Source organism: Choristoneura fumiferana, chromosome Z (assembly GCF_025370935.1).
Source record: "Choristoneura fumiferana chromosome Z, NRCan_CFum_1, whole genome shotgun sequence".
NCBI classification, from domain to species: Eukaryota; Metazoa; Arthropoda; class Insecta; order Lepidoptera; family Tortricidae; genus Choristoneura; species Choristoneura fumiferana.
The window spans coordinates 33,931,907-33,952,572 of record NC_133472.1 but is presented as its reverse complement, the minus strand read 5'-3'; the positions used below and the strand labels follow the sequence as shown (position 1 = coordinate 33,952,572).

General features: G+C 38.1%; 1 protein-coding gene across 6 annotated transcripts; it reads left to right on the top strand.

The window, feature by feature from the left end:
- The first annotated feature begins 1,351 nt into the window (after nt 1-1,351).
- Nucleotides 1,352-18,248, top strand: Hk (potassium voltage-gated channel subfamily A regulatory beta subunit hyperkinetic). 6 transcript variants are annotated; one of them, XM_074098109.1, is made up of 18 exons: nt 1,352-1,453; nt 1,806-1,900; nt 4,578-4,679; nt 5,161-5,289; nt 5,789-5,897; nt 6,212-6,344; nt 10,816-10,889; nt 11,102-11,335; nt 13,251-13,344; nt 14,575-14,717; nt 14,816-14,895; nt 15,254-15,386; nt 15,707-15,843; nt 15,921-16,020; nt 16,137-16,252; nt 17,523-17,671; nt 17,931-18,093; nt 18,182-18,248. In XM_074098109.1, exons 2-17 carry the CDS (start codon nt 1,892-1,894, stop codon nt 18,040-18,042), a joined length of 1,854 nt encoding a protein of 617 aa, XP_073954210.1. In that variant the 5' UTR covers nt 1,352-1,453; nt 1,806-1,891; the 3' UTR covers nt 18,043-18,093; nt 18,182-18,248. The 6 variants fall into 6 exon arrangements, with proteins under 6 accessions (XP_073954210.1, XP_073954181.1, XP_073954190.1 ...); XM_074098080.1 differs by lacking the exon at nt 1,352-1,453 and having other exon boundaries at nt 1,812-1,900; nt 6,224-6,344; XM_074098089.1 differs by lacking the exon at nt 1,352-1,453 and having other exon boundaries at nt 1,812-1,900; nt 14,590-14,717.
- The last annotated feature ends 2,418 nt before the right edge of the window (nt 18,249-20,666 follow it).

Genomic DNA, 20,666 nt, shown 5'->3' with positions numbered 1-20,666 from the left:
TCATTGATATACCTACATCATACCTACCATTTTTTTAAAGAAGAAACCTACGCCTAACCTATACCTACACAAACATTAATACATTCACTCTTAATTACTTCTTAATCTCTACTTAATAGACCACAGAATAATTTATTTTCCCAATAATTCGAGTAACAGTGGAGCAGCTGGCAACACAATTCGTCACGCACACTTGCATCCTTGCAAATTGTCTTACACCGTTCTTACGCACACTACAATATTGAGTTGCCGCATTCACGAACCTTTTGTTTTTAAGTAACGTTTTTAACTATTAAAGTTTTTAACTACTTCGGACACTCAGGTTATAGCCTTTTCCTCACATACTTATTAATTTTATTATTAGTGTTATTGACACTTCTCCATTTCTCACTTTAGCCTGAAAAAAATCATAGTGGTTTTTTAGGGTTCCGTAGTCAACTAGGAATCCTTATAGTTTCGCCATGTCTCTCCGTCTGTCTGTATGTCTGTCTGGCCGCAGTTAAGCTCAGAGACCGTTAGTAATTTTTCATCACACTTGCTCGTAAACAGTGTCGTAACATGCAGGCTACCTTGGTTGCAACCCCCCAAATAAAACCCTCGACCTTAATGTGCTTCTCATGAAGCCCGTGGTCGGTAAATGAGTCATTGCCCGTACAAATTTTGTTGTCATGAAGCCCAAGGTCGGTAAATGAGTCGGTGCCCGTACTGATGGCGCTGCGCCGTGCCGCAAGCCCGTGCGCGCGCTGCTGCAGGACTACATGGACCACATGCACACGCACGTTGCGGCGCATGCCGAGGGAGGTAGAGGGCGACGCTGCCAAGAGCACAGCGTAAGGTATCGCCAATATTTGGAAGAATTATTTATCTACTGCGTTATCACAGGGTTAAATTCAGCCGAGCGCTTTAGAATAGGCAACTGGCTAGACAGCCAGCAGACGCGACTGAAGATTTTTAGTTATATGCCTGTATATTAGATATTATATACTAAGTTGTATTTCATTTATATATTTTGAACTGTCTCACAAAAGGCAGTAGCTAGGGAAAAAAGTCAGTCATGCCGACAACAGCCTTACATAACGGAGACGCTACACTACTTCATTCATATTTAAAAATTTGGCTTTAGCAGTTGATCATTTCATCTCACTTGTGGGTACATCTCTTTCATTCTCGTGAATACCCGAACACGAGTAACAACGGAAGGTACTGCCACCGTGAGATTTTAGAGAACCGCTGAGTATTGGGCCGCTGCCAAATCGGTTTCGTACATAACTTCACTGCACATAACCATGAAAATAAACATCTATGAATAAATTTCACGGTTTATACAGCACGATTCAGTCTACGCCTTGAATTAACCATAGACATACTCCAAGAAGTTCGAGCATCAAATATTTAGGTGAAAATTGTGTAAAACTGGCTCACCAATTTTGGATTTCGTATCATCCGCCTACCGGTAAGAACAACTAGTATCTGGTATTGGTGTAAACTCTGATTCTCCCTTTAATTTCAACTTCATTGAATTCATTGATAATTAAGTGTTTAGATTCGGACATAAATCCATTTTTATTTCCGTAACCCGGCAGATAGTCAACTGTCACCTTGGATCCTTCTTTGTTTTATCGTATACTATGTAGCTGTTGCCCGCGACTTCGCTTGCGAAGAATTAATTAATCGTTATACTGGGGAATTTTCAAGAATAAAAAATATAGTTTTGCGGTTTACGTTTGTGTTCAGTATATTTATTCAAGCATCTAGATACTAGAAACAATATGAATTAAAAATATTGTTGGTGGTCGGATCGGCAGGGGCGAAACACACATCTAGTGGGGATGAGACTCCGCCCATACCCGAAGAAGAATTGGAGCAGCAGAAGATCGAGCACGAGCGTCAAATGCAAAAGGTACAAATAGTATCTACCTAAGCACCATTATCTTTTTTTTTATATATAAAACGAGGGGGCAAACGAGCAGACGGGTCACCTGATGGAGAGCGATCACCGTCGCCCATGGACACCCGCAACACGAGGGGAATCACAGGTGCGTTGCCGACCCTTTAAGGAATTGATAGGCTCGTTTTCTTCTATTATCTTCTTATGTTACCCAAATCCATATGATTCTAGCTAGACTATAAAGAACTATCTAACTGAAACATTAAAAGTTACCTTAATCTAGACGCAGGGCAGTGCGTCAGGCCAAAGTTAAATAGGTATTAGACTGTGAATAACGAGCGCTTGGGGAATCAACGTCCCTCATTAAAGGAAGCTATAAGTTACTTACTTCGTTAGGTACATTTTGTACCAACGGCAACGCTTTGTTTTGAGGTTCAATTTCATTTTTATTTGGGAAAAGCAAGGAGTTTTGAATTATTTTTGAAATGAAGAGAATATTATAAAGATTGGATAGCACTGCTTTAGATAGAGCTGTATTAAACGTTCCAGTATGGAGCTCTCTACGACTGTAAGCAGGTAATTTCTTTTGGACTGCAGATTGTTCATAGTTAAGTAGGTATTGTACCTACTGCAGCATAACTTAAACGTCCAAGAGCTCATAAGGTGCCCGTGAACCCTAAGCAAGCTGACATAAATCAAAAACGTAGAATTTTGCAGTAAACATTTTTTATTTAAAAATTTAACAGCCGCACTTTATATATAAAAGAAAAACACAAATAACTATAAAACACAAAAAAATAGACAAAAGATATATATAAAATAAACACAAAAAAAGAAAACACCGAAAAATAAACAAATTTTGGGATCACACGTTGTTAGACAGAGCTGTTAGTGAATTAGGTACGTAAGAAAATTATAATTTGTACGGTTATGAAAAAAGGTTAATCAGCCGCAAGCCAAATAAAACCCACTAACAGTGTAGAAAGCGCTTTTGTAAAGGCCTTTTTTTGAAATTTTGAAAAGGGAATCATCCCCTAAAAACCTATACAAAAGACAATATCAAAAGCTAAGGTAATCCCTGATATGATGTAAGCTAGTACTAATGACTACATGCATGTATTCACCGGGTGACCAACCTAAAATCTATGAGAGCGAAAAAAACTATTATACGTTTGTCTTTCATATATGATATTAGCAAAACATTATTAGCATTATTTTTATAGGGATGATTAGGTTATTTAAACTCTTTTTAAACAGTTCACTACGAAACGGTATGCTCTTCTGAACCTCCACGCTAACGGATCCCACGGAGCAGTAGACGTCACACGCTCCAGTCTCCCGAGATTAAACGTGCTGATAATAACCACATGGCGACACCCATCACGAGTAGGTGGTAGATCAGGATGTGAGTAGGAGTGTAGGTAGGACTGAAAAGAGAATTTTAATTAGCCCACAACAAGGAAAAGACCCAAACTAACACGTCCCTAGACAACCACGGAATCAAAACTTACCCGATGAAAATCGGCAGTATCGGAGAAATCGTTAAAACGCCCCGTCACACGGGCGTGCAGCAGAAAAGCAGCGGGCAAACGCTTAACATCTTGCGGCACAAGCCGGCCACACACAATTGGTAAAATCACTTGTACTGACACTGGTATCAATCACTACACCAAAGGAAAAACTGGTTGCAGAATATTTTTTTAATCAAAATTCCAACTCGGACGAGAGCTCTGCGCTATCCAACATGTGATCTAAGAATCGAGGCCAAAAACAAAAACATCAGTCGAACCAACGAATCAAAGAATTTAATTTTCAAATTTCAAATCAGAAACCAAATGTGTAATATAAAAGAGTTAACTGCCAGCACACAACCGGCCAGTAAAAATGCTTGGAAAATGACCAAAAAGTATGCAACAAGCAACTCGCATGCAGCGTTGTAATGCTGCACTACCTACAGTCGAGCGATTTGATTTCTGGTCCTTTACCACGGAATGCAAAATTCGAAAGTCGTATCTTGCCGTCCCGTTATATTATTTAATACAAGAGTGAAAGGGACGGTACGACACGAACTTCGACTTTCGAATTTCGTAGTAGCCCCTCTGACCCTGAGACCGTTCCACTCACAGTTATGGCCACAAGTGCGTGATGCACGGCCCAGGCTCAAAAAAAATTACCCGGAATAAGAGATGACAGTACCATACATTTTGACACAACCCCTAAGTAACAGTTAGCTCAAGGTTATGTAGTCTAGTCAAGCCAGAGGCCTCATTGTCTAACGCAATTGTAATCTCGATCGTTTTCACCACTTCTTTCTGTCACACGGCACAAGACTAGGGTAGAATGAGATGGTGAATGTGATCGCGAACGTCAGCGCGTTAGACATTACGGCCTCTGGTCTGTGCAAGTTAGATGGGCTTTAGAAATTAGATTGTTTTCCTTGTAGGTCACGATAGAACATGATTTTGTTAGGCTGCGTTTCGCTTCGATCAGCTGTTTCCAATAGAGCTGTGCCGTGCGAGGATAGGTAAATGTAGCGTTTCTATTGGTTCATGAGAAACACATACCTCGGAACACATCCTCTCGTATCTGGTGGAAAAGCGGCCTTAATGGCATTGTTTATAATAATAAATCGTATATCATTAAATGAGGAATTGTAGAACATTTTGAAGTATTTGAGCAAAATCTTCAGGAAAAAGAATGTCAAGCGCGGGAGGCCGAGGAGGACCGGAAGTTGGATATAGAACTGCTACACCAACGCGCCATCGAGGCAGAAGCAGAGCAAAAACGAGAGGTGAGTTAGGAATTATTTTTATGTGCAATGTAATATAGTTTGGTTTAGAAACAGTTTTCAAAATAATTAATTATGAAACTGAAAGAAAAACAAGGGGAAGATATTTTTATTCTAATATTTTCTGGATCCCAAAAATAGGAAATTTGACAGACGAAGTAAGTAGTTTGCAAGCAGAGCATTGCGAGCCTTACAAAAATACGGCTGACTCTACTTTTTAAAGATTATACATTTGCATTGTCATCCGAATTACATGTCCATACCTACTATAATTTTAAGTCAATCCTTAGACAAAATTCGTCTACTCGTAGCGAGATTTAACCTTAACAAGCAAATACTGAAAGTTGAATAAAAGCTTTTAAACACTTATTTGCTAAATTTTTAAAAGAACAAGTAATTATAAAATCCAAGTTTGTTTGAGATTGTATGAAATGTATTCATTTTCTCTCTCACAACGTAAATTGTGCGTGCACCATAAAATTAGATAGCTGAAGCCGTGGAAGAGGTGCGTGGCATGAATACGTCGTGGTCGCATCATGGCTTGTGTGAACTACCGCGCATGGCTACCAGGTGGCGCCATAGCCGCCCTTCTATACCAGACACACATTACAAGGTAAGTTAGTTCAATAGTTGCATGGTCATTATGAAAATTGAAAACAAACGGCCGTTCCGACGCTATGATAACAGGTCACCTATAGTTAAGTCGTAGGTCCCTAATACTCAATAAGGTCGCGGAACATTGTGTCCCATCCCAACATTCAAAAGCGATTTGAAGGCTGGCGCGAAGTGCGTCTACTCGAGTGATTCGGGTTCCGACTCAATCAAGGTGACCTGACCACTAAACTTCGGAACCACCATGTGGTAGCCGCTTTACATGTGATGTTTTTGTACCGTCTCGCGCTTTGATTGTGGAGCCAATATGAAACCTTTGTCATATTAAAATAATTTATATGGATGTCTAACAAAAAAATTAGTTCGTGCCTTTTTCTACGCGTGCTAAGACTTGAAATCCCTTTGAGAATTTTACAACTTACGTTTTATCGGCAATATCCCACCCGTATCACCCATTGAAACTTATGGATAGTTTTATATATTAAATTCTATATCTACAGTACATGCTGAAGAAAGCTTGCAGCGCTCAGTTAACGAAGCCTCACTCCATACAGAGCATCACTGAGTGCGACAACTGGATTAACCTCTCGAGACTTAGCAACCGGAGAGGTACGTTACTATACAAACACCAATAGTTCCAATTAAGTAGAAACGAGCAAACAGACGGATAGGAATAAATTACTAGTTTTCAATTTACCCGATTTTTATCAATTACTTGTGCGATATTTATTCGCCGTAGATAATGTTTTTATATGCTTTCATCTGCGATAGGTGTAGGTAAGTATATAGTTATTATGATGATTTAGAATCTAAATCTAAATTTTAGATATTAAATATACATTCTTATTCCAAAATTATTCGTTTTTTAATATATTAATAGGAGAAAAATATGCAAATAGTAAGCGATTTGTTTAATGACACAGACGAATCTGTAGACAGCGACTGTTGCGAGGTGCCGGGCGCGGAGGGCGGCGAGCCCCGCGCCTGGCGCGCCTCCGCTAACGACGTCAGCCCCCAAATGCGCATCGACCTGGACCGCGCGCCCTCTTGCCCCGGGTGAGGCCATATACCAACTACACTCGAATAATTTCAGCACAGACGTGAAGTCGAAGGAATCACTGCTGCTAGCGCCAGAGAAACCTATCCATCCTTCATACTGCATTATTGAATACCTATGGGTACGTATTACTCTGGTGCTTTGTACTAAGTGCCTTCTAACCATTAGGAGAGCAGGAACTATTTTTTTTACTTTTACTTTTAATGTAGGTACAGTCACCAGAACCAATATCTGATACAACAAGCGTGGATAAATATCTGATACGACTCTACTTCTAGGGCCGGTAGGACGTGTTTTTTGCACGCTCCGCTGTGGCAGATATAAATGCAGATAGATGACTGTGTTATGCACTTTTAGGTTCTCTATTGGATGCCATAAAATTATTTGTAATACTATTTTTACGCATAGGTAATTGCTTTTAGCCGAATTAGCGATGTGCATACTCATCATTACACATATTTTTTTACGCATAAAATTAAAAAGCATAAAAACATAAAGCATCATCTTCATGATCTAACGTCAAATAGTATAAATACAAAAAGTCATAATAATAAATTTGCATCATTACAAAGTGCATAACCACAATCACGAACCTGGTGCACTACGAGACAAGGTTAGTTTTGTGTTAAAATATATTTGATGATGATGATGATGATGATCCGAACGATTTCGGCCATGGCGACCACCATCCTGCGCATTTGACCGCTTCCGTTTTTGGGTCTTCTCATCTCATGGAAGCCGCTTCAGTTTGCTTTAGGAACTAAGGCGAGGTCGACGGAGGTCCGCGAAGCGGACATCCTATTTCTCCAATGCTTGGGCGCTTCGCGCCTGGATATCATACTAACCTAACCTAACCTGATGTACCTAACGTGATCTAACCTAACCTAATATTTTGTTGTTCATTTATAACAAATAATCAATAGCCCAAACAATAATATGCACAATGTGTATAAGTCTAATTTCAAACACACAAATTAGTCCAACTGAAATTATTCTAATAGCTTAATATGTAGGCCAAAGTACCTATTACTATGCGACAGCTACTATTATACCAATACAAATTATGCCAAATCAATTATGCAAAACAATAATAGTCTAAAAAAAATAATGCTATTAAAGGGGATCCCGCACTTTTATGTAGTTGTCATTTTATTGATTTTTACAGTAACTATGTGAGTATACCTACAAGATCTAATTGATCTATATATTTTTTCATTTAAATAATATCATTTAGGCTGGATAAAAATTAAAAAGAAAACAGTCGAGCCGCAGCAGAGTGGGTTGTATGTGTATGTGTGGTATGGTATAAATTATACGCCCTCTTCTCTTGCAATAAAAGTCCATTACGGCACTAATATCGGAGATGTGAGATATGTGCATGCACAATGTGACCTGAGACTAGATTGTATTCATCCGGGGCTGAGTCTGGAAATAGGTCAGTACGGCGTTGGGGTGTGCGCATGTGCGGATATCAGGGGTTGCACTGCGCAGGGTGCCCGCCCCGCGCCCTCGCGCCGCGCCGCAATACAGTCCGTGGCCTGCGCGGCGCCAGTCCGCTGCTCAACCTCCCAGCTAGGCTATATCTACTCATGCTCAGTACATAAACCGCCGACCGCATCCCGGTGAGTGCAGCCACTGCCTATCACCAACCGAAACCCTTACATGTCAACCACTAATAACGTTACCTACTTTCCTCCTTTATAATTTTAATTGTGAATTTTGAGAGTGCTTAGATTAGATGTAAACGATGTGAATCACTTAAATTCCTGAACCTTTAGCGGACTAGCGTTAGATGTCAGCGGTAGGGCATGCATGCTTCTCTATGTTTACTTTACTGTCCTTGAGTGTTATGAAACCGATCTCGTGTTCATTGCGGGGGTCGGTTTGCAGGCAGCCGTGTGGGGTGGTGTGACGTTTCATTACAGATAAGACCTTTGTAGGGTGTTGAGATGCCGTTGCTAAGCGTAGGAGGAGAATGAGGCGGCACGAGATGCAGTACAAGGGGGCGGAGGGAGGCGGCAAGGAGGGCTCGCAGATGTCGCGCAGCGAGTCCAGCTGCACGCCGCACACGCCGCCGGGCCCACCGGCCAGCGCCTCCGTCGACTCCAACATGCCCACCATCTATCGGTAACTCGCTCAGGCCACGGCCAGCGCCGCCGCCGCCGAGGGAGAAGACAAACGTCGACTCGGACCGCTCGCGCGCCGCCCCCCATCTGCTGCGTTTAGTTTACGGCCCACTGACACTAGTTGCTACAGCTAATTAAGGAATATCTATGACAGTGGAGCCACTTTAACTTCCAAATAATATGCCTATATTTAACTAAATACTTACTTAAATGAAGTTAATTTGAAAATTATTAGGATTTTATTAAGCACGAATACGGTGGAATAACAAATTATATTACGGTGGAATAATATCCCTACCATAAGCAAATAAAATTGAGTGTATTCATATAATTCATAAAGATTTTGACCCGACGACGGCAAAGCCAAAAGAAAAGGTATGCACATGAATTGCAGTGCAGTAGAACCCGCAATTTATGGTCTAAGGGCTAACTACGTACGTTTAAAACAAATGTTCTTCATATAGAATACAGTTTAAAACTTATACATATTAGTCGAAAATGTCACTGAGATACTAGAAGGTTCGAATACTTTTGTCTTCTCCCACAAGCGAAAGGCAAGTAAAGCTGACAGCGCACTCCGCCACATCGCGCACCGCGATCGTCGCATGCCAGTAGGTACCGACAGCAAAACGCAGTATCTGAGGTCCAATCGAAAAGTTTTAACACTTGCTGAACAGAACATAGATGATACCTGGTAAAACTTAGCGGTCGGTTGATGATACTGGAGTTTTTATGATGACCGCTTGGCTTGTCTCATGCTGGGCCATTGGGAAAATTGGCAACCGTGATACGCAGGTACGGTAATCTTTTGTTTCTGTCTCGCACTGTTGCATCGACACCGTTTCTTGCCTCTTCCTCGCTACCAGTGCCTGCAAGCTTCTTGTGTGAACCTGCGGCTGATAATACCGTGCGCCTCAGTGCCATGCTTATTATAGCGAAACTGAGAGGATTGTGAGAGACAGACTGACATCCGCATATTTTAGACATCAAAGTCACTCGTAAATAAATAGGTCTAATAGTAGATATTGTCGTGGCTGGAAGTAGGCAATAGCTGGCTGAGTATGAGTATTAAACGGACGAGCTTGCGAGTCCGTTTAACTAATACGAAGCCAGCAATTGCTATTCCAGCCGAGACTAATATAAAGCTTTTCTCAAAATGGTGAATAATTCTGAAATAGAATAAACTTTTTCTCAAAATATATTGTAAAATTTAATTTTATTCTATTTTTCTTATGCTTTCGCCTTTTTCATCAAAACTGCAGTTATTTTCCACCGACACCACAAGCTATTTCAGACCCTAGAAAGTCTTTCAATAAATATCTGATACCGGCCATTAGACTTGGCTGTATACGACTTGTGCCAACATTTCCATGCCTTTTAACTTTAAAAAAAAATTGACTGATTGCAGGAATTCATTATTGTCGAGCTAGCGCGCCTGCAATCTTTTTAACTTTTAATTTCTCGCTGACTATAAACTATGCACTTCACTTCTGATATGTAAAGAATAATGTCAACTTTTAAAGTACTTTATCGTAGAACCCATCATTTAGTTAAAAAAATACCTTGATTATTCGATTGTAATTTATCACTGTTATTGATTTCGTAGATATTTATAAAATGTTATAAACGTTAAAATACATAAAAATTGTGATCATTATCTTAGTTTGCGCTGTATTCACCATGAATTACATTCATGGTCGTTGCTAATACCACAATACCAACATTCATAAGCATAAACTCAATCTTACTGAGACTAGGTAATAATAATATTATATATCTTTACCTACTCGTAATAATACTTACTAGCTACAATTTTAGAACAAAACGGCACTAGATATTTACTTGCGCTTTATTCGTACTGAAAAGTGATTTGACTCGAAAAACACAAATAACATCGAGGACATGACTAAATGAATAAGAAAGTAGTTTTTTTGGTAATTTTATTCGATTTTGCTTTACATTAAAACACAATTTTTACTTTTTATAATCACTTTTTACTACCTAGTTAAAGTTATTAAAGAACTGTTTATGTTTTATAATAATAAATTACCGTGGTGCGTAGACGGCGCAATGGTAGTAACAGTAGACCATAGTTGTCAATGTTAGTCGTAGACATAAAAATAGGCACTAAGTACCTACGTACAGCAGATCTAGCTTTTGTTAAAAATAAGTAGCTGGGTAATAATGTCAGTAGTAACACAACACTAGGAATTTAATCTCAAAATACGAAAGTATTGTTGATACTATAAATAAGTACATGCAAAATAGCATAAGCAATACTTAGCACATGGATATAGCAAACATCAAAAGGTGAAACTAACGTTTGAATTTTTTATTTGTCTAGATGTCGCGCTCCAATTGCTTCGCTCGATTGTATGGATGATTTTAGTGCAAATTCACAACAAATGCTTGATCAAGGCAAGTCATTATTTTAGTTACTCAGTATATAATTGAAATGAATAAAAATAAGTACCTAGTTCTTTTCTTGTTAAACTTTTAGTAAATTGAAAAAGTATTGATCATCCGTAGAGCGTCTACGCCGTAGATACGTAGCACTTGTGTAACTATTTCACTAAATCCTGTATTAAATTTACCACACTTGAGTAGTCATCATTTTATGCATTCACCAGCTGGGGAAATGACCGTATCTCGACATATGTCAACGTATATGGGAAATCACGCCAACATGCCTTCGGTAGTGACTCCCGGTCTGCGATACAAGAATCTAGGCAAATCTGGCCTGCGGGTCCCCAATATTGGTGTTGGGATATGGACCATGCTGAACGAGGATTATGCTGAGGATATCATAATTACTGCTTTGGAGAATGGAATAAATCTGTTCGATTTGTCAGAGGCACATTGCGGTAAGTAAGTGATTTATCTGAACTTGTTATATAAGGGTGGCATGTCGCCAAGGGCAAACTTGCAGTTTAAGCGTTATTTTGCATATAAGACTGCAAACAGTCCAGCAATTTGTATTCATCGCGCAATTACAATTACACACTGGCATACTGCCTTGCCGAAAATGTTTGCCAATGTGTCGACAGTCGCCGTTGCCTCGTGGCCCACGGCTGCAATAGCCTCTGTCGTTGGCACCATGCCTCGTAATACTAAGGGGTCATCCATTAATTACGTCACACTTAGCGAGGGGAATAACCAAAAAATGCATTTAGGGTTAACCATAAAGTAATTGACCACGTTACAGCAATTTTCCACTTGATTTTTTTATATGAAACAACAATAGCACAAATAATTTAATGATAAAAGCGACTAGATTATTATAATAATTAGCACTATTTGTTATGATTTATCATCACTTTTCTTTGTAAATTTTTGATTTAATTCAAGTGGGCAATTACTGTATCGTGGCCAATTACTGTATGGTTTACCCTACTCTACGTTGACGCGCCCTGGCTTCGCGCGGGTCGGGTTCGGGTGTAGTTTTTGGGAAATGGAGCTGAAAAATGTGTGTGAAGTGCCCTTGATTAGAGACTTCTTTCTAAAGAAAGAGACTTCTTTCTGCGCCCAAAGGGTGATAAAAACGGGACCCTATTACTAAGACTCCACTGTCCGTTTGTCTGTCTGTCAATAGGCAGTTGAAATTTTCACAGATGATGTATTTCTGTGTATAAATACTAAAAACAGAACAAAAAAAATGTTTAAGGGGGGCTCCCATACAACAAACGTGTTTTTTTTTGCCGTTTTCGCTCGATATTAATAACGGCAACAGGTTCTCGTAATTGCTTGAAATATTCACAAAATATTTATTATCATGTTCATTCAACTTAAAAATAAATAATTAAAATAAAATAAAATGAATATTTAAGGGGCTCAAATACAGCAAACGTGTTTTTTTTGCCGTTTTTTGCTAATGTCTAATGTTGTATAGGTATGGAACCCTTCGTGCTGAAGTCAGACTCGCACTTGGCCGTTTTTAGGGTTCCGGAGCCAAATGGCAAAAACGGAACCGTTATAGTTTCGCCATTTCTGTCTGTCTGTCCGTCCGTCCGCGGCTTTGCTCAGGGACTATCAAAGCTAGAAAGCTGTAATTTTTCACGGATATATACTTATGTAAACTATGCCAACAAAATGGTACAATAAAAAATTTAAAAAAAAAATGTTTTTAGGGTACCTCCCATAGACGTAAGGTACGGGTGTTTTTTTTCTCATCCAACCCCAGTGTGGGGTATCGTTGCATAGGTATTTTAAAACCATTAGGGGTTTGCTAAGACGATTTTATTAATTATTGTTTTTTTTTGCGAAATATTCAACTTTAAGGTGCAAATTTTCATTAAAATCGAGCGTCCCCCCTCTAAAATCTAAACCGGTGGGTGGAAAATTTGAAAAAATTCAGGATGGTAGTAAGTATATCAAACTTTCAAGAAAAACTATAACGGATAAGTTTGCTTGAGAATTATTAGTAGGTTTACTCCTAAATAGCAGCCTAAGGTATAAAATATACCTAAACTTGGAAGATTCCGTATAAGTAAAATACGAAATCCTCAGAAAAATATTACTTATTTTTTTCGTAATGGCTACGGAACCCTATTTTGGGCGTGTCCGACACGCTCTTGGCCGGTTTTATTTTTATTTTGCCCGTGCGAAGCCGGGGCGGGTCGCTAATAATCCCAGCTGTTAAGCGAGAACAAATTCACAGACAATAATTCGGCCCCTTCGTTATTTATTATACCGCGCTATTGTCGGCGAATTAGTTCTCGCTAAATGAGCTCGCAGTATGTCAATGACTTAATTGACTTAATTTGAATTCATCATGTTCAGCAAAAGGTGAAGCCGAACTAGGAAGAATACTAAAGAAAATAAACGTCAGACGGACAAGCATTATAATAACGACAAAGATTTACTGGAGTACCAAGTAAGTTGGCATGACTTTTGTTTATAGTATTCCTAGATTTTGTTTGATGATATGGTGCGCTGTATGAACGTTGATCTATAGATGTGTATGTTTTTACTATACTTAATACTTTTAGAAGTCACTTAGATAATGCAACTCTGTGAATGTGCATTACAGTGTTAAATGTGTGTATTATAACTGGATTACTTAATCTCTATCGAAGTTTTCTTCCTGTGCGTGGTAGCTTTTGAGATAACATTTCCATACAAAAACAGCGAAAACAACGTTATCTCTACAGCAGTAACTATTAATTCTCGCTGTCAAATTTGCTTTGCACTTCAAAAATTAGACGAGGCTTTTAGCCTTTAACTTGTGGGGTTTAAATAGTAATTTATTATACACCTACTTACCTATAGTTGCAAACATAATTAACAATTTTATTCACTTAATTTTTTAAACAGATACAATGCAATTTGGCACAATATGCTTCAAAATCACTTTATTTTTAAAAGGAGATCTTTGAGTTGTGATTATTATATTGCAAGTAGTAAATCTATACATATTAATTAATAAAATGTATTACCTACTTTAACTTCCGAGCAGACAATCAGTTTCAATCTCTTTTTTATTTCTTCGTTTTCACTTTATACCTACCTACTTACCGAAACTAGATCATAAAGAAAAGAAAAGTAAAGCTGGGACTAGGAACCGAACCTAGTGCGTCATCATTTCGCAATACGTTGTACACTTTACTTTTTAAGGCTGCCATGAATTGAAAGGACCAAAACCTACTTAGTTATAACAACTTACTTTAGCCTTCTAGTTTAATGTACCTACGTAAATTAACAACAGTGGCCCAACAAGCCATCCTACTGATCAACCTTTGTCTTTCCAAATACTCGTCTTCTCTAATTTGTGTTAGTAAGTACCTATTGCTCCAGTGTTTTGTTTTCCTTTTTGTCACTAAAACTTATACATGTGTACTTATAATATTTTTTAGCATTTGTTACGATTGCATGTCACGTAAGCTAACAACTGTTATGATTAAATGTGTATGTAACGACGGTAGTAATTTAATATAGCTGCCACAGGCATAAATTATTTCAAAAAGTACCCACCTACTACAGATGAGTGAATAATGCTTTACATAGCTCTTCAACCGTTTGCTGTCACCGTTTACACTTCCGCTTATAAATGTGTGCTTTTAGCGCTGCTTGCCCGTTAATGTGTTACGAACTATCTATTCATTAGGTTTGCTAATGACAGGTCGGATGAGAGAGGTCTATCTCGTAAGCATATAATTGAAAGCATTAAAGCATCCCTGGCCCGACTGCAGGTCGAATACATCGACGTAGTGCTCTTACACAAAGTGGACCCCGTGTGTCCAATGGAAGGTTAGTAGGGGTCACTGTGAATGTATCATTCTAATATCGTATAGGTACATATTCCTATACGTCATATCACTCAATGTCACGTTTTTAATTATTTTTAGAATTGGTCCGGGCTATGAATTTTGTCATAAACCAAGGATGGGTCATGTATTGGGGAACAGCGCGCTGGTCTCCTGCAGAGGTCAGTTAATTCAGCTTCGAGCATGTTTTTCTCAAAAATGTCCGTAAAAGTTGTCATTATTCTTTACATATCAGAAGGTGAAGTGCATAGTTTATAGTCAGCCAAAATTTCAAAAGTTAAAAAGATTGCAGGCGCGTTATCTCGACAATAATAAATTAGCGCGCCTGCAATCAGTCACAATTTTTTTTAAACTTAAAAAGGCTATGGAACTGTTGGCACAAGTCGTACTCGTATACATACAGCCAAGTCTAATGGCCGGTTTTTATTGAGTCTGAAACAGCTTGTGGTGTTTTCGGTGGACTATTATATACCTTACCAGTACGAATAGTTAAGTAGCCAACAATGGTATTGATTTCAGATAATGGATGCATACACTAATTGCCGGCAGTTTAATTGTATAACTCCAATAGTAGAACAGACAGAGTACCATATGTTCTGCCGAGAGAAACCCGAATTGTATATGCCAGAGTTATACCATAAACTAGGAGTCGGTACGTATTGAGCTTTATTTTTGTATAGTCCGCCACAAGGTTTTTTGATCAGGAAATATTTACTGATAACTAAAGACTCAAACAGACAACGACACTTTATTCAATACACTTCGTGTGTACACGCGTGACACTCGTGTTCCATGTACCGTGTAAAGTGCTGTTAATAAACATAGTTTAAATTTTGCAAGTCAATTTTAACGCACTCTCAGCATTTGCATAGCTGATTACTTGTGTATAATAAAGTACCAACAAGTTGTTGTAATGTGAGAGTACCATGGAAAGAAAGTAGAACTGAAACCTAAGTATTATGAAACTTGCAGGAATGATGGCATGGTCAGCTATTACAACTGGTAAAGGACTGGGTCGTGAGGAGATCACAGGACTTTTTGCAAAATCACGATTCAACAGAAAATATAGCACGTTCAGTTGGTGTGAGGAAGACTTGGCCGTACCTGACGTAATTATTGTTTACTGACTCTTTATAATTTAGTAAAAACAAAATATTGAATTCAAAAATAAAAATCTTAACATTAGCAATTGCGGAGTCCTGGCAGCAAAGAACAAGTTACAGGAGAAGAACCTCGGACGTACGGAGACAAACTGCGAGACCTATCCAATCTGGCAAACTCATTAAGTACGTATCATCAACTTACTTTCTCAGTAGTCTTACGTTGAATCCTGCATTTAAGTTGAAAATAACAAGATACATTGCAAGTTAAATAAATGCTTTTAAAAATAAAACCTTTTCAGATTGCTCGATGAGTCAACTCGCAGTAGCATGGTGCTTGAAAAATGAATCGGTCAACTGCCTTCTTTTAGGCGCTACCAGCGTGGAACAGTTTAAAGAAAATATACATGCGTTACAAGTAAGCTAAATAATACAGTGTATTATCGGCAGCCCGGATTTTTTTAAGGGACGTTAAAGTAACGTATTTCTGTAACTTAACCGTGTCACTAATTTAATTAATAAACTAAAATTCAGACTGTAAACTTTTAAACAAAATATAATTGTCCGCCATCGACATCTATGTATAGACTGCATGTTTCTTACATAAAAACAGCGCACAAAATTTGTTCACAGCGCGGATTTGTGAACCTTTCAGTATAGTTTTTTGATGTCCGTGACAGGAGTTGCGTTGCGTCAAAGTAACGTTAGTAACGTATTGATGATTGATGCGCCGCGCGTTTTGTTCCAAACAGCCAGTCTAGTGCCGTAACGTACATATGTCAATATTGCCAGCAATGTACAGTAAATTAAATTGACAAGTAATAATACAATACAAAGACTCTTTATTGTACACCAGAAATAGTAAGCGATACAGAAAACATACACAGAGAGAAAATATAAGGTAAGCAATAGGCTGGGTGGCTGTCATTTACACTTACTTGTCAATTTACTTTGCTGTACATTGCTGGCAATTGACAAGATTTCATATTTCTAAGACTTTAATTTGATTCGTTATCTGTATTCTGTTTGGAAAGAGAAAAACGCTGATATTTTTAAAATTTCGCTACAACTATTAATTAATTTATTACAATTTTTTTAAGATGTGCTTATTCTAAAAGGGCATAACTCCAAAACTACGACACAATAGATCCATTACTTTTGTCTAGTCTCTTAAAAAAAGATCACGTAAATCAGACGTAGACGTTGCATAGAGACAATATCAAAATTATGACAGCTCCTTTTTCTGGTGATAAAGGCAAAGGAAACAGAGCAAATTCAGACATATTTTTTAAATTTTTTGTATTTAATTTAATATGAAGAAATCAATTATAATAAATATTTTCCCATGTTCAGGAGGCAAAACTCTTTCGATTCCTGTAGTAATTAACAGATGTTAAAAAAATTAAATCTTGTCAATTATAATTTTGTTACAAAGTTAACAAGGTCTGAATTTTAGTAAATAAGTTACTTTAACGACCCTTAAAAAAAAGCCTGGCTGTTTGTTACATGCTGTGTTATCTTAACAATTTGCGTTTTTATAAGTCAGCTCTTTAAAGTATGTAGCAGTACAGGCTTTTTAAACATTCACAGATAAATTACATAAAAACGTCCTTTTGTTTTATATACTTTATGTACCTCTTATTTGTATAAGTGGAATGTTTCTCATTTTTGTATGGTTTTTGCTTCAGATTGTCCCGCAGCTGACTCCTTTAGTGATGTCTGAAATCGAGAGACTTCTGGCAAATAAGCCTCAACGGCCGCCGATGGTCTCGACTCTGGCCATGCGCAACCAGCAGAATAATCTCAATAACAGCAACACTGTGCGAGTTGATATGACGTTAGTATAATCGTATTCACATTATTTAGGATAAATAACGAGTGTGATCTCTGCTTGTTTTTGTCTCACATAAGTTAAGTAAGAATGTGACTCAGTTCTATATTTGTTGTAGTTAAATATTTTTTAATATGGGTATACAAATCTTTAGGTACGTACGTACAACTAAGTCCAAAACAAGAAGTGATGAAACATCTTCGCAGTAAAACCTAATAGTTTTAAGCTTGAATTAATAACAATGTTTAATGCTTGTTTTGATTAGTGGAGCAACAACTTCCGGCGCGGGATCGCCGAAGCCCGAGGGTGATGTGCTTGAGGGCGAACCCTCCACGCCCGGCAAAGAGCCCGGGCGGGGTTTCTGTGAGATCCAGTGACCGTGGTGGCGCGGAAGCACTGACTCTGCTTCCAAATCTAGTAAATCAAAGGTACGTGCAAACCTATCATAAAAGATATCTTTAAAAACATGACTCTCCCTAATCTTGTTTCGCTCTAATTTCCGATTACATTGTACAGGAATCACTTAAGGAAACAAAACCGAAGTTCTTTCTGAATAACGCCGGCGAGGTCATCAAGCGGACAGGTCAGTATTGACGCCACTCCGCTTTCTGTGGCAGCCTTATATCATGACTGACTAGTGTTTCTGTTTAGAACAAGACGGCGTGTCGACGGACGTGGTGGTGTCGGTGTCATCGTTGAAAGGTAAGCAGCCGGCGAGCGGCGGGAGCAAGGTGAAGAAGTCGAAATCGGAGCCGGCGCGCGCGCGCTCCTCGTCGCTGCAGCGGTCGTCGTCGGTCCAACTGGCCGGCGCCGGCGGCCGCGACCGCCGCCGCTCTCGCCTCGACCTCGTCTCCCCCGCTGACTTATAGCTCTCTAACTCTCCACCGCAACACTAATATTATGCCTGACTTATTTTACGATAGGGAAACTGACAAGAAAGAAACAGGGCGCGCCGCCCGACGCTGCCGTCTGAATGCCGTGCGAAGCTAACATACAAAAACAAACTGAAAGTGATTAAAAAGATCTGTGATGAGATTTATTAAGTACATGTTATGCAAATTGTTCGATCAAATTGACCTTAATCTGTAATGTAAAAATTACAAAATTGTGAAATTGTCTAATAGAACTTATGAATCTGTACTACTTGATATATAAAACGATTTATTGTAAGAATGTAACATCTAGGTTTGTATGAAAAATATATTGTCACCTTTGAACATGTAAGTAACTAGTTGTTTATACGACGAGTCAAATAGGGAAGTAAGGTTAAGTAACAAATTTATCGTACTTTTTCCGTAGTTTGGTACGGTAATTCAAAGTCCTAGTTAGATAGATTTCAAGAAAACGATTAATCCAGTGCGTTTTAGAAGTGTCTTGTTAGAAACATTGTATAACATAGAATCCAATTGAACTAAAGAGCGGCGTTGTTGCCAAGCGCCACGGAGGCGATTCCTTTGAAGGTACTAGGTTAGGAAAATTTCTTTAAAAATGCCTAATTCTATTAAATCTTTTACTGACACGCAATTTCGGCTGTCTGGCTTAAACAGTTCAAAAATAAGATATCATGAAAGAAAAAATAGTAATTTATAGCGAACAGCACGAATGGTAGTTCGATGGAAGGCGCTGGTTGTCGTAATTAAATAATTGTGCTTATTAACCCCCGTGTTCATAAATGCTTAAAGATTTACGTTAATTTAACATTCGTTTGTCTTAGGGCCTGTTTCACCACTTGTCGACTAACTTTAAGTGTCAGATAAAAGTAATGCCGTCTTTGTTTATTCGGACAAAACAAACAGAGACGGCATCACTGATATCCATCACTTAAAGTTAGTCGACAAGTAGTGAAACACAGGCCCTTAATCTGTTACTTAAACGTTTGACCTTTGTCTGACGCAGACGTAACGTATAATTGCAATAACTATTTATTCATTTTTTAAAATAAGGGGGTAAAATATGAATACCTAACGAGCATTTTAAAATGCATTTTTTTATTTAACGTAGAGTCGAAGCTGACTTTGTTCGTCAGATTGAATCGACATGTAGAGTGCGCTAGTTAATGACCTATTTTGAAAACATGATGCACCAAAACTAACACATTAAGAAAAGTGAATAAGGATACTTTTTTCATAACCAACTGTTGGGTTTTAATAAGTAACTACATTGTATTACAAACTTAATAATATTTGGTAACTATGCGAAGTTTGTTTAGAAACTTTTGATTAAACCAACAGAAAATATTATTTAGTGACGGAATTAGGGAAAAATTTAGCTTTTAAAATTTATTCGGGCTGAAAGCCAGTGTGAATAAATAGTTTCAAAGTGTTTAAGTGTATGTTTAATGAGTTTTTAAAACTCTTTAATTAGTTTAATGGCAATTCTTTTCTTAATTATTGTCAGAGTATACTTAAATAAATTTAAAGTTAGAGTCTTGTACCTGTAACGTTTACAAATCAATTAAGTTAAATGTTTTGGCACGACTAACAGTCACTACAAAGAAATGGTATATAGTGCCTACTTCATAAGTACTTACCTACACGCTAACGCTTTTTTCGTAAAACTGATACTTATCACATTTTATACCTACTATTCACCGCCAGCATCCAATAAACGAACGTTGAAAAATATAAAAATTACTATGAGTAAAAGTAGGTTCAAATTTTAATTGATAATCTGCTCAAACTGTCTCAATAAGAGCATGACGTCAGTTTAACAGTAATTCAATGTTTAACAGTTATGTAGAAAATCGTGGCTTATGTACGATTAAAGGTCTCCAACTACAGTAGAAAAACGAGCATTCATCTTATGTGATTGTTCACGAAGGAGGTAGCCGACATAGAATCGTAAATAATTTAAAAAGCCTCTTCACAGTATATGTTGTTAACCATATCCAGTTTTGTGTGTACATAGGCAACACTCATAGATATTTCCTTCCAAACATAATTTAGGTTTAACGGCTTCTAAATTTATTCATAACTTTGTAGACGATTCCACGATCTAAATT

Excerpts from the sequence above, each read along its gene's own strand:
- Hk (XM_074098109.1), top strand. Across the intron at positions 13,345-14,574 it reads AAGATTTACTGGAGTACCAA|GTTTGCTAATGACAGGTCGG; the intron begins GTAAGTTGGCAT and ends TCTATTCATTAG. Across the intron at positions 14,718-14,815 it reads CCCCGTGTGTCCAATGGAAG|AATTGGTCCGGGCTATGAAT; the intron begins GTTAGTAGGGGT and ends AATTATTTTTAG.